Raw genomic sequence first — 14,314 nt, forward strand, 5'->3', positions numbered from 1 at the left:
GCTTGAAGAGGATTGAACAGATTAATGGCTTTGGGTTGGGGGGGGGGGGTTGCCATATTACCAAGGATCTCTCCTAGATCTTTTTCACATGTACGGCTTGAGAGCAGTACATGTGAAAAGGATCTAGGAATCTTGGTAGACCACAAACTTGACATGAGTCAACAGTGTGATGCAGCAGCTAAAAAAGCCAATGCAATTCTGGGCTGCATCAATAGGAGTATAGCATCTAGATCAAGGGAAGTAATAGTACCACTGTATTCCACTCTAGTCAGACCTCACCTGGAATCCTGTGTCCAGTTCTGGGCACCACAGTTCAAGAAGGATACTGACAAGCTGGAATGTGTCCAGAGGAGGGCAACCAAAATGGTCAAAGGCCTGGAAACAATGCCTTATGAGGAACGGCTTAGGGAGCTGGGTATGTTTAGCCTGGAGAAGAGAAGGTGAAGGGGTGATATGATAGCCATGTTCAAACATATCAAAGGATGTCATATAGAGGAGGGTGAAAGGTTGTTTTCTGCTGCTCCAGAGAAGCGGACACGGAGCAATGGATTCAAACTACAAGAAAGAAGATTCCACCTAAACATTAGGAAGAACTTCCTGACAGTGAGAGCTGTTGTGGAATTTGCTACCAAGGAGTGTGGTGGAGTCTCCTTCTTTGGAGGTCTTTAAGCGGAGGCTTGACAGCCATCTGTCAGGAATGCTTTGATGGCGTTTCCTGCTTGGCAGGGGGTTGGACTGGATGGCCCTTGTGGTCTCTTCCAACTCTATGATTCTATGATTCTACCAAGGTCTGTCTCTGACACTCGGTGCTTGGAATAGCAGCAGGAGGAAAGGGGGTGTTCTCACAATCTGCTCCGAAGGGTTCCCCAGAGGCATTTTGTTGGCCCCGCTGCGTAGCAGCCAGAGGCTGGACTAGATAGGCCTTTGCTCCTGGTCTGTGAGGGCTCATCTTCATCTCTTGCGTTGAAACTGGACGGAGAGAAGCTTTCCCTATCTCTTACGACCCTGAAACTCAAGAGCCATCAGGTTGAAACTTGTTGACAGTCGCTTACAGAGCTCGCTATGCCTCGTGGTGTGGTGATGGCCGCTGGCTTAAGATTCTTCTTTGCCTTGTGGGAATCCTGGGCCCCTTGATTTGTGCTCATTTTTCTCTCTTTCTCTCAGACACACACACACACAAAGGCAAGGGTTGCACAAGCCGGTGGTTGATGTTACAACCTCTGGAGAGCAGCTTTCTGGATGGAGGTGAAGCGAAGTTGCTAGCCACCCTGCCTCTCCCCTGGGCTCGTGCATCTCAAAAGAGACCCCCCTGCACCTAGCGGAAGCCCCCGGTATTCAGGATTTGGGGTTTTCTCAGCACCCTCTTCGCCAAGAGTTCGGCTCCTCGAATCCCAAAAGCGCTCACTGTCCCCATCCAGGCAGGGGTGCAAAGGAGCCGGCCTCAAGGTAAGCCTTGCGTCATCTTGTGAAATAACCTGTTACACCACCAAGAAGGAGAAGGAACTCTGCCACAAACCACAAGCTGCTCTGCTCCCCCATCCTGCTACAAACACCCCCCAACTCAACCTCGCAAGGGTGTCCCCCCCTCCAACCCAGGCTAGAACAGGGAGCCCCAAGCGGAAAGACAGAGCGCCACCCTCAAAACCAGCTCTCCCCGACCGTCCGAGACAGGGCCCACGGTAGAAGTGCAACCCTCCTGGAAGGTGCAATGGCCCCCTACCCGACACCTTCCTTCTTTCCACACCGTTGAGGTCTCCCCCACCCCCAGGCGAGGCTCATTGCAACCGGCCGGGTTTGCGAAACTCCTCTCCTGAAGTGTTTAAAGGGGAATGGGAGGGAGAGGGGAGAAGCCGTTACGACATTTCTCCGATGAAAATAGGGGCGTCCCATTCCATCATGATAATTTTACTATTTATACCCCACATATAAGTGCAAGTAGATAAATAGGTACCACTCCAGCAGGAAGGTAAACGGCGTTTCCATGCGCTGCTCTGGTTCGCCAGAAGCGGCTTAGTCATGCTGGCCACATGACCCGGAAGCTGTGTGCGGACAAACGTTGGCTCCCTCGGCCAGTAAAACGAGATGAGCGCCACAACCACAGAGTCGTCCGTGACTGGACCTAACGGTCAGGGGTACCTTTACCTTTTACCCCACATAACTTGATGGTTTGCCCCAGCCACTCTGGGCAACTTCCAAAATGTATAAAAAACATAATAAACATAATAAGACATTAAATTTTTTTTTAAAAAAACTTCCCTATACAGTGGGACCTCACTTTTTAATGTCTCCATTGACGAACCTTTTGGCTTTCAAACACTGAAAACCCAGAAATAACTGCTTCGGTTTTTGAACGATTTTCAGAAACCGAACGTGCCACGCGGCTTCCGTTTTGAGTTTCCTATTGTATTGAGGCATCCGCTTTCAGTTTTCGGTTTTCGAACGTTTCGGATTACATGCAAAAACCGAGGTTCCACTGTACTAGATTGCCTTCAGACAGCTTGGAGGTTGGGTAACTCCATACCCTCCAACACTTCTCCAATAAAAACAGGGACATCCTAAGGAAAAGCGGGACATTCCGGGGTCAAATCAAACCGGGTCGGCTTCTCTGATTCAGGGATGTCCCTGGAAAATAGGGACACTTGGAGGGTCTGCCAGAGAATTCCGGGAGCTGTGGTTTGTTAAGGGTGCTGAGGGTTGTTAAAAGACCCCCTATTCCCCCTCACAAAGCTACAATTCTCAGATTTCTCCATCATGAGGGATTTATTGTCAAACCACTCTGGGAATATTGCAGCTCTAGGAGGGGAATGGGGATCTCATAACTCTCAATGTCTTAAATTAAATTAAATTAAATTAAATGGAAAACTGGTTCATTCTCAGGTAGGCTTCAAGTCACGGGTTCAAGAGGTTCCCACCAGCCACTTTTTCCTGAAAAACGCAAGATTTAGGGGCAAATCAGAAGAAACATCAATCAGGTTTTCTGCAGAATGGCGCTTGTTCCGATTCAGCAGTAAACAGCGGGTTTTCCCAGGGAATGAAGCGGGACAAAAAAGGGGGGAAATTAAGGGATTGGCCCTTAATGCGGAGTAGAAATACCGGTACCACAGAAGTGATCTGCCACAGATGTTTTTCCAAAACTTCTTGCCTCCAGAGAAGAGGGATGAAATAATCTGGCAGAGGAGGGTTTTGGGAGTGGAGGGCAGGGGAACAGGAAGATATAAGTTTAGCGTGAAAAGAAATCACAAGAGATAGGTAAAAAGAAAATATCTACTATGAGAGACACGAGGGAGGATAGGAAGAGGAAAAAGAAAAAAACCTTCTCTACTTAGGAGACTCTGGAACAGCAAATTCTGCCTAAATTGGGGAGGCTGAGAGACACAATGCCTCCAGAACAGACAATACAGTAGTTTCTGTACTTGTCTTGAGGAAAAGCTGAGCTGTGGAACTCCTTGCCACAAGGAAAACGCTGTCGCAAAGGACTTAGTGATTTCCAGAGACGGATTAGGTGTTAGCAGAGAGTGATGACAGTCATTGCAAACTGGCTATGTCAAACCATTTTGTGACAAGCGGGCCTCAGTAATTTCCATCCTTCTCTAGTGGTCCCTGCGGGGAGAAGGTCCGAGATCCCCTCGAAGCGCAGGAGACCCCCAGTTCAAGGAAGAGGAAGTTACCAATCTGTAATGGAATTTGGGGTTGGTTTCGGGCGTGGGGGTGGGGAGAAGCCATCTTGTCCTTTGCCTCAGGCCAGCAAAATGCCCCAGGCCAAACACGTTTAAAATAATCTGATATGTTTCCAGGGACCCCAGGACACTGTTTGAAAACCGCTGCAAAATACAGTGTGAAATGTTAGGCCTTCAAGCATCAAACCAACAGCCATTGAGCCTCAGACTTGGGTCAGGGCTGCAAGGGCCTCTGGTGGCTACAAGTGGAGTTAACACAGGACTTCCTATAGGCACCTCCCTCCCTCCAAGGCCTCAAGCAAAAAAAAATTTATTTATTTCCCTCCGCTGCTACTGGATCCTTTCAACTGGCAATACATGGAATCGAATCTGGGACGGCTGGCTTACTATTTCTGCCAGTTGCCTCAGCTGCTCTCAGAGAAAGGCCTGTCTAGTTCCAGCATCCTGTTCTCAAATAAATACCGGGCATACATGGCCACATGCCATGGGTTCTTGAGCTGTGATTCCTGCATTGCCGGGGGTTGGGCTAGATGACCCTTGGGACCCCTTCCAACTCTAGAAATCTATGATTCTGTGCTTAGAGCCTTCAAGGGCTGCTCTTTAGGCACACGCCGCAAGGCTTGGCTTGCAAGGCAGCTGGACAGGCATGTCGCCGGCTGTCGCCGACGTGATAAATCTGTTCCTCCTTGCTCCAGATTAACACATAAACACACGCATTCTGGAGGACGGCATCCGAAGGAAAGTGTGTGCGTGCAGGAGAGGAAGCAATTGAGAGGGACTTGAGTGCGAACAGGAAAAAAGGACACGGCGATGCAGAAGAAGTCAGGCCGCTCAAAAATTTCCTGTAAGCCCCACCTAAGCTAATTTCACTCAGCAGGGAACAATCGGAAGGCCAAAGGTCTAAGGCTCTAAACAGAAGGAGATTTTATTTACAGTGGTACCTTGGTTTACGAACTTAATCCGTTTCGGGAGTCCGTTCTTAAACCAAGGCGTTCTTAAACCAAGGCGTGCTTTCCCATAGCAGCGGGAGACTCAATTTACAAATGGAACACACTCAACAAGAAGCAGAACATGTTCTAATTCCAAGGCAAAGTTCACAAACCAAAACAGCTACTTCCAGGTTTGCAGCGTTCTTAATCCAAGTCGTTCATAAAGTAAGCTGTTCTTAAACCGAGGTACCACTGTATTTTATTGCGTTTATGCTGCAGCAAGAAAGGAATGATTACTGGCCACACCTGTTTGAATGCAACTCGGAAAACATGTGCCTGTTTAAGTATTTAAAAGAGAGGCAAGAGCTCTGGCATGGAAACAGTTGGGATTAATGGATCTGTCAATTCCAGTTTTCTCGGTGTCTCATTTTGCCGACCTTAAATTCAGTTCTCCACTTCGTTGTAACAATTTGCAATTAAGGGGGGGGGGAATTGTCATGAATATTTGTCACCATTCTAGTGTGAATTTCGACTAAACAAACAGATTTTTGTATGCACTTTTATTTGAGAAATGTATATACTGTGTGATCGTTGATGTTTCTAAGTAACATACAGTACATAAAAACAAGCCAGCTGGAACAGAAAAAGTCTCAGTAATGCAAAGAGTGCCGTCCCTGTCTAATTTCAGGTGGGAAGGAGTTCCATAGGCTTGGGCTCCACTCTATGTACATTTTTGCAAAGCAATTTCCCCCTATAATGCATTTTTGCATGCTATTTCCACCAATATATGCATTTTTATGTACACTTCACTGTAATATGCACAGCATTTTGCAAAGCATTTCCCCTTTAACGTACCGTATTTTTCGCTCCATAGGGCGCACCGGACCATAGGTTTTTAGAGGAGGAAACCAAGAAAATTTCCCCCCCTGGTTTTCCTCCTCTAAAAGCCCTGTTTTTTTTGAGGATCAGCTAAAAGTTTTGCAGCTTTTTTTGCAAAGGGGGAAAAGCAAAGAGGAAAAGCCCCGTTTTTATGGGGTTCAACTCACATTTCTGCAGCTTCTAAAGGAAAGGGAGCCTTTTCTACAGTTTCCAGACAGATAATCTAATCAGCCAGTCACATGTCGCTGGGGAAACAAACAACCTCCCTCTGCAGCACATTCAACAAAGGAGGGCGGGGCAAGATGGAGCCAGGGACTCTTATCTCTCTCCCGATCTCTTGCTGATCAGCTGCTGAGCGGGGGTCCTTTCAACACCCCCCTTTCTCTTTGTAAAATAAAAAGCATGATCCTCTTTTGGCCCCTGGGCAATTCAGCTCCAGGGACCACCATTCGCTCCATAAGACGCACAGATATTTCCCCTTACTTTTTAGGAGGAAAAAAGTGGGTCTTATGGAGCGAAAAATACGGTAATGTGTTTTTGCGCACATTAACTCCACCGGAGAACCGAATTGTAGCATATAGAGATGTGCTACTTGAAAACGAGTAATAAAAATACTTTGGGGGAAGAAGAGAGAGATGTGCGACTTTTGAAGGATGGCTGATTCGGTTAGCATATTGTTTTAGAAAGTGCAGCTGACTTTTCTCCCCGATCCTTTCCTAAAACTACCCCCTTCTGGTCAGTGAGTGCCCAAACTAAGAACTAAGTAACATGTATCTAGAGCCCATCTGCCTACTTGCCACAAGACCACGAAGTTCAGAGTCTAAGATTACGGCATCAGTGCTTGTTGTTGTCTTCCCGGAGAAGTCAACAAGTTCGTCTGGGCTTTGCATCAACAGCGTCTTATTTACAGCAGCCCGGGGCTGTTGCTGTGCCCCCTCTCTTTTCTTATCTCGCTTCTCGGAGGATTTATTGCGGGTCCAAGCTAAACACAGCCAAAGGCTTTGGGACAGGCAGACAAGATGTCTTGCCTCAGGGCTGGGGCAGGGGCAAACCGAAAGCGGACAGGCTCTCCTATTGACACCAAGAAAGCAAAGAGGCAGATCAAGGAGATGGAGCAACTCCACAACGAGGACAGGTTGCAACATTCAGGCCTTTATCGTTTAGAGAAATGGCAAGTAGAGGGGGGGGGGGCATGAGAAGTGCCTGAAATCATGCAGTGCGGAGAAAAGAGATAGAAAGTAGGAGGGGGTATTGTTTCGTTTTATTATGTATTTATTGTGTATTTTGCATCTCATTTTGTCAGCTACGGCAAAAGGGTATGGGATCAGGTGATGCAAACGTCCAGTACCAAAATGTTGAGCACGCTGATTTATGGAAGTGAGTCCATGGGCAACCTATAACCTGTTACTGTATAAGAATTCTGAGGTCTCCAATATAGAATAAATATTCATAAATGCACACGTCTAAATATACGAACCATGTGTCTGAAATAGTATGGGGGAGCAATCCTGAAGGCATTTTGACTCTCCCAATGACCTCAAATATTCCTGCGCAGTAAGGGAGGCAAATGGGGAAAGCCTTCCCATTGTCTTTTTGCTTGCAAATCCTGTCTTAAGGGAGTATTTGTGTACAAATAGGGCGAGCCTGTGACCTGGATTCAGGAACTAAAGTATTAACCATCACAAAAGAATGGCCAGGCTGCCCAGGTAATGCAATCAGTGACCGTTATCAGGTATCCTGGCAGGCAGGATTTCTGCTGTAGACTGCCTCCTTCTGTGATGTATGTATGATGTTTGGGGGGGGGGTTGGGCTACCGGGTGGGCAATTTCAAGAGTCTATATAGGGGCTTGCACACCATTTACAGGTAGGTAGCTGTGTTGGTCTGCCATAGTCAAAACAAAAACAAAAAACCTTAGACCAACTACGTTTGTTCTTGGTATGAGCTTTCGTGTGCATGAGAAGTGTGCATGCACACGAAAGCTCATACCAAGAACAAATTTACTGGTAGTTGGTCTCTAAGGAGCTACTGGAAGGATTGTTTTTATTTTTTGTTTTGTTTTGCACACCATTGTTCAGGGTTCTCCTCCCTCCTGCGTGTGGTGAGTGGGGACCCTGTTGAAACAGTTCCTTTAATAAATATAATATTAATATAATTTATTATTTATACCCCGCCCATCTGGGCGGCTCCCAATAGAGTATTAAAAATAATACAACATTTAATATTAAAAACTTCCCTAAACAGGGCTGCCTTCAGATGCCTTTTAAAAATAGGATAGTTTCTTATTTCCTTGACATCTGATGGGAGGGTGTTCCACAGGGCGGGCGCCACCACCGAGAAGGCACTCGTTCTGGTTCCCTGTAACCCCACTTCTGAACAATAGGGGTGTAGATGCTCCCTCAGGTAAACAGGACCAAGGCCGTTTAGGGCTTTAAAGGTCAGCACCAACACTTATTGTGCTCGGAGACGTACTGGGAGCCAATGCAGATCTCTCAGGACTGGTATTATATGGTCTCGGCGGCCACTCCCAGTCACCAGTTTAGCTGCTGCATTCTGGATTAATTGCAGTTTCCGGGTCACCTTCAAAGGTAGCCCCACATAGAGCGCATTGCAGTAGTCCAAGCAGGAGATAACTAGAGCATGCACCACTCTGGCGAGACAGTTTGCAGGCAGGTAGGGTCTCATCCTGCGTACCAGATGGAGCTGGTAGACAGCTGCCCTGGACACAGAATTAACCTGTGCCTCCATGGACAGCTGTGAGTCCAAAATGACTCCCAGGCTGTGCACCTGGTCCTTCAGGGGCACAGTTACCCCATTCAGGACCAGGGAGTCCCCCACACCCACCCGCCTCCTGTCCCCCCAAAACAGTACTTCTGTCTTGTCAGGATTCAACCTCAATCTGTTAGCCGCCATCCATCCTCCAACCGCCTCCAGACACTCACACAGTTGAACAAGCATTGTTGTATTACATCAGGGGTCGGCAAATTTTTTTAGCCGCGGGCTGGTCCACTGTCCCTCAGACCTTGTGGCGGGCCGGCGAAGTGGCACTGGAGGGGGGGAGCTGGAAGAAGAGGCGAGGGGGGCAAGTAGCCCTCCTCGCCACCCCACCCGCTGCGCTTACCTTCCCAGGGGCTGCCGCCACCACCGCCACTGCTGCTTCTCAGGGGTAGGCAGAAGGAGCTCGTCCGCTCCGCTCTCTGGCCCACAGGAGCACCAGGGCGGCAGCGGCAGAGGGAAGATGAGGGGCGCAAAAGGGCTGGCTCCGGAGAGGGGCTGCTTAAAATGGCGCTCAGCGCAGCCCCCTTCCTCCTCTAGGCAGGGCGGAGAGAAGCCAGGAGGAGGGAGGGAGGAACCGCCGCCACAGTGTGTATGAGGGAGGGGTGGGGATGTAATGGCACAGGAAAAAAATGGCGCAGCCCAAACGAACAGAATCCCCACGCCAATCCACAGGCCGGATCCTCAAGGCAATCGGGCCTGATCCGGCCCCCGGCCCTTAGTTTGCCAACCCCTGCCTTAACGTTCTTCGTTAAATTATCTTTCCACTGATATATAATTTTATGGTATTACTACAAAAAAAAGTGGCGTTATGAGCCACCAAACCTCAGAAAGACACTTTCCCCAAAAGGTTTCTACAATTTTGGCCACTAGTGTAGACCTGACCTTGTGCATCTTAACAGGAACGGAGAGCGGAGTGAGGAACTGAGTGCAAGCTGCAAATGGCAGAAATCCATTTATTGGTTAACGTTCCTGTTCCGCCTTCCTTCCACGAGGGAACTCGAGTCTACCTGGGAGCTACAGATGGTTTCCGTGTGTGTTTGTGGGTCTCCCAACCAGCCGCTGAATCGACGCAAATGTGGACACCTTCAGACCACTCCTGTGACCTGTAGGGCGTCATAATCCATTTCAACGATAATTGCAAGAGTGCGTGGGTTTCTGTCTGTTTATACGCGCAGCAGCCAGACACATTACAGGCATTCCAGTCTGTTAGGTATTTGTATTAATTACGGGCTTAATATCCAAGCTATGGCTGCTAAGAGGTTGCTGGAACTCTGTCATAAGGCACAGCTTGCCTGTGAATTCGCAAACAGGGCCTCACTTGCCTGCAAACGGCTAATCCCATTGATACAGACGCTTGATTGTTCTCCAGCACACGTTCCTATTTTTAACCGCCAGCAAAGCAAACTTTTAAGAACAGGCACCCAAGAGGGTTTGTCCTGGTTGGCCAACCTAAAGCTGGCCTGTTGGCAGGGCAGGATTAAATCTGATCACAGTGACCTTCCTGATCTTTAGGGGGGCAAACAAAGACAGAAGTGTTTTATTTATTTTAAGGTTTCCAACAGATGCCCTCCACTGGTTTAGAAAGGGCAGGTATTGTAGCCCATTTCATTTAGAACAAGGGTGGCCAACCAATTCCCACAGGCCATAACTACCCACTCAATTATTTTAGTTGGACTTTCAAGAACCCCCCATTTGCATTAAAAAACAAACCCCCAGTATTTGCCCCGCCAAAGATTCCCTGCCATGGTACCAAAAGCTTTTTAAAATGTGTGTCTCAAGGCTTCCCACTATTTCCCCTATTTTTAAATTTAAAAATATTATTATTTTTTTTAAAAAAGAATGACTCGAGAAAATTCCCTCCTGTGAATCCACAAGGTTTTTTGTACAATCTCCTATGCAGCTGTCCATTAAAAAAATATGGTGACTGTAATAATAAAGGAGAAAAACATTTTAAATAGTGTAGAACAGATGATGAAGGCGGCAGTTCCCATTACGCCCACCTTTTTTACATTTTTGGCCACGCCCACTTTGCCATGCCCCCCCCAAAAACTTAATCATTTTTTTTTCTTCCAGTAGCACCTTAGAGACTAAGTTTGTTATTGGTATGAGCTTTCATATGTGTGATGGGTCAATGCAATCCTTGGCCCGAAAAAGGTCTGCTGCTGCTGATTTAGACATTTGTGGTGCAGGAAAAACAGAAGATCGTCCCCCAGAAGATCAATACCCTTTGTGCAAAGTGTCAAAAATAAAATAAAATAATTATCAAATATTCTCATCTCTGTTTTCTCCTAAATGTGATTTCTACTCAAACCAAAAAAGCCTTTTAACTGCCTGTGGGTGGGATGTTTTTTAACGCATTTCTTCCTCTGCTTGGGTTTTATTGTGTCTATGTGGGACTGCTTGCTTGTTTTTAAGTCACTTTGGGTTGCCCTGGGATAGATAAAGCGACTGACAAATTGAAGAAGAAGAAGAAGAAGAAGCAGCAATCTTGCATTTCTGTTTGCAGGTAGGCAGAGATTAGTGACAGTCAAAAAAAAAAAAAAAACAGGAGAGAAATCCATGTGGCTCAACTCCTTTCAGGATAACCAACTATTTGCATTTGGTATATATGTTTATTCTGTTTCCCTACAGCTGACAGTCACACATAAGATTGAGAAAATTGGGGGGGGGGGGAGGACCTGGAACAACCATGAGGGATGTAAAAGTAGTCACTGCATAATGTTTTTGAGTAGGGGGAGGCGCTACTCAGCCCCCGTTACGCCTTCCCAGCGGTCGCCGCCACCTCTTGGTAAAACCGGGAGGCCAGATCCGGCACGGCCTCCTCCAGCTGCCTGACGAATTCGTTGCGCTCGGCCTCCGACCAGCTGCGGAACCACTGGTCCCACAGCCTCATCTGGCACTCAAAGATGGAGGGGGGCTTCCCGGGTCCCACGCTGAGCCCCGCCAGCCCTTCCAGCAGGGGGAGCACCTTCCAAGGCACGGCCTTGTCCACCAGGTCGCGGAGGAACTGCTCTCGTTGCGCCGGGGCCCAGCCCGACAGCCAGTGCAGGAGGCAGCGCATCTCTTGCGCGGTCACGTACGACAGGGGCAGCGGTTCAGACATCCTGCGGGGCAGGGGAAGAGCGGTGAAGAAACACAGGCAAGGGGAAATTATGTGGCCTTGGGAGAAGCGAAGGAGCCTTCAGGAGACAAGGAAGGAGAACAGGGCTTTGGGGAAGGGTAGGATTCAAACTCAAGAGTGGGAAATAGCGTAACTTCTGCCAAGCCCAGTAATGTCAGTCCTTGACGTTTCCGTAACCTTAATGCTAACTTGCAACATGGGTGTGGTGGTTCAGGGTCTGTGGGGTGGAGCGTTGAAGACCCCTTTCTATGTCTGCAGCAGGGCCCCGACCCCCAGCGTCTTAAGTGTCACCCCAGCAGCATGAAAGAGGAGCTTTTTAGCCACACAGGATTGGCTCCGAGGGTCACTCCGGAGAAAGCGTGCGCGAAGAAAACCATTCAGGAATCCATGGAATCACTCAAGTGTTGAGTTGAAAGGGACCCCAACCCGTTGCAATGCAGTTGTTCTGTATGCTCCAAATCTAAGCGTTTAGGGGCACATTTCCAAGAGAACTGTGTGCACGTTCTGGAACCTCAGAGGAAACTTAGATGGTTGTAATATCTTAGAAGGGGCGTGTCTGTGACTATCATGAGGGGGCTCTGCCCTTCTAAATTCTCCACTAAATATACTATTGGCGCCAGGGTTTTTTCTCCTTCCTCTCGGCTCCAGTCTTCATTCTATCCCATTTTGATCATCTGTGTCTCTCTTTTACTCTCCCTCTCCCTGATCCTGGTCTCTCCTCCTCTTCCTCCTCACTCAATATTCATTCTATTCCATTTTAGGAATAGGAATAATTTTATTGGCCAAGTATCAATCATACTTGGAATTTTGCTTCGACTACACTGCAACGTAAAGAAAACGGACCTCATACAAACACTGTTCCCCTCACGCTACAACAGCACAACAAAGGAACCTCACACCACCAACTGACCTCCCTTCCGCACACAACTACAAATTCAACAGTTTGATGGCACAAAATGTGGAAATACAGCAAAATGTCGATCCCATCAAAGGAATGGACACAGGATACCAGCCGAAACTATTATTTCCACTTCCACAGGAATAGTTGCCAAAATTCGTTCCCCGGAGGTGCCATGGATTGAACCTGGCGTTTTGCTCCAAGTGCTCCACCTACAGCTATGAAATTGACACAGCCTATACAAATGAGGGGACCAAGGCATGCCTTGAAGGCAGAGTACTGTATTGGCAAATGGGCGTTGATGGTGCAATAGGAACTTACAGGAAATGGTGCTGCTCCAGCTGTCTGCATGTAACAATGACTCTAGAAGGCTGCAACACCACAGTGAACTGTGCAAAACTGTGGCAGGCTCTCGTGAAGAGCAGCAGAAGTAAACAAGAGATGGAAAAGACCCTCCCAATCCCGGAGACGAAGAATTGTACAACACAAATGACCAATTGAAAGTGAGCGGAGTGAGAATTATGCCCTGGGATCCCATATGCTGGCAGCAGGGGAGGTTATGAAGGCTGCTTCTTCAAACTACCAGGGACCTTACAAGAGAAGATTTGCAACAGAGAATTCTGGAAGAAGATGGAATATGTGAGGAAGCTGAATATGGGAGTGTCCAGTCAGGAATGCCCTGATGGTGCATGGGAATGAGGGTCGGGGGTGGGTTGGGGGTGTTTACATGTGAAACCTAGGTTCAAACCTTCTATCAGCTAAGGATGTAAAATGAGAATATTATCGTTACTATATATTTATTTCCCCTGATGGGTCTCAAGGGAATTTGTAGGATCTGAGAAGAACCTGAATGTCGGATAGAACACAGGATGACATTACAGTATTATCATTTTTTAAAGCAATGAAACTAGGATCCACTAATACCCTATGAATTCACCGGAAGGAAACATCCCAGTACACTAACTAATTAAAAATGAGCAAATAGTTTGCTTTTTTTCCACCAGGGGGCATAATCTGAACCACCTCTTAGCTCCTGGAAGGGGGGTGGGGGGCGGGATCCGTTTTTTATCTGAGAAGGACTCCCGCAATCATCCACCCACTCCACCTCCGGAAAACGTGGAATATTTCAGAAAGATCAGTCCTAAGCATAGTTCTGATTTAAGTGCAAATATAGCCCCGATATTTCAGAAGGTGGCGGTGGAGAGGGAGGGTCAAGTTTCGTCACTAACCCTCTCCCCACCACCACCCACCCATTCATTTGTGCAAATGCCACAACGGGAGGGGCTGCGATTGCAATTCCACGATTCCCTCCCCTGCTATAACATGAGGGGGTGGGGGTGGGGGGAGGTGACGCTCCCAAGGAAGATTCCCCGGAAAGCCGTCGCCGAGTTCTCACCTGAGTCCGCTCCCTGCTCAACACGCGCCTCCTCCCGTCCCGACACCCAATGTTGCCCCTTCCATTTTTCACCTCAGGGAGGAGACTCGGGAGGAGGGGCGGAAAAATCCGAGCGCATCCGGAAACGCCCGAACTTCAGTCCAATGAATTGCGCGGGGAGGAGGAAAGAACGACGGTCGCCTTCCTCTCGGCGGAAATTGCCGAGGGGGGTTTCGCGCGACACGGCCAGGGGTTCCGGCGATCGCCGGAAGTTACCGAGGACCTTGCCGGAACTTGCTTCCGGATTGGAGCGCTCCTCGGGAGACCCGGAACCACCCGAAATAGCCCGGAAAGAATCGCCGGGCGAGGGTAGCACCAGCGCAACTCCCCCCTTTGCCCTCCCTCCCGCCCCTGATTTGGGGTTCTGAGAGCTGAGCGGAAGTGGCCGGAAACGCACGACTGTGAACGAAGCGCGGGCGGAGATTCTCGAGCGAAGTCGAAGGCGGTGTCGGAGGTCGCCTCAGAGCGACGAAGCCCCCTCCGGAAGTTTCCGAACGCCCCCGAAGCTCCGGGGAGGGCAGGCAGCGGCGCCACACAAGATGGCGGACGGGGAGGAGGTTACTCTGGACGGGAGGCCGCTCCAGGCGTTGAGGGTCGCC

The 14,314-nt window shown here is 48.6% G+C and overlaps 1 protein-coding gene across 1 annotated transcript; it reads right to left on the reverse strand.

Moving 5' to 3' along the window:
• Positions 1 to 10,832: 10,832 nt before the first annotated feature.
• On the reverse strand, positions 10,833 to 13,783 carry C14H14orf119 (chromosome 14 C14orf119 homolog). The gene is made up of 2 exons (XM_033169274.1): positions 13,677 to 13,783; positions 10,833 to 11,365 (listed from the first exon to the last, which is right to left on the reverse strand). Exon 2 carries the CDS (start codon positions 11,362 to 11,364, stop codon positions 11,017 to 11,019), a length of 348 nt encoding a protein of 115 aa, XP_033025165.1. The 5' UTR covers position 11,365; positions 13,677 to 13,783; the 3' UTR covers positions 10,833 to 11,016.
• Positions 13,784 to 14,314: the final 531 nt, after the last annotated feature.

This window comes from Lacerta agilis, chromosome 14, assembly GCF_009819535.1.
Source record: "Lacerta agilis isolate rLacAgi1 chromosome 14, rLacAgi1.pri, whole genome shotgun sequence".
Taxonomy (NCBI): Eukaryota; Metazoa; Chordata; class Lepidosauria; order Squamata; family Lacertidae; genus Lacerta; species Lacerta agilis.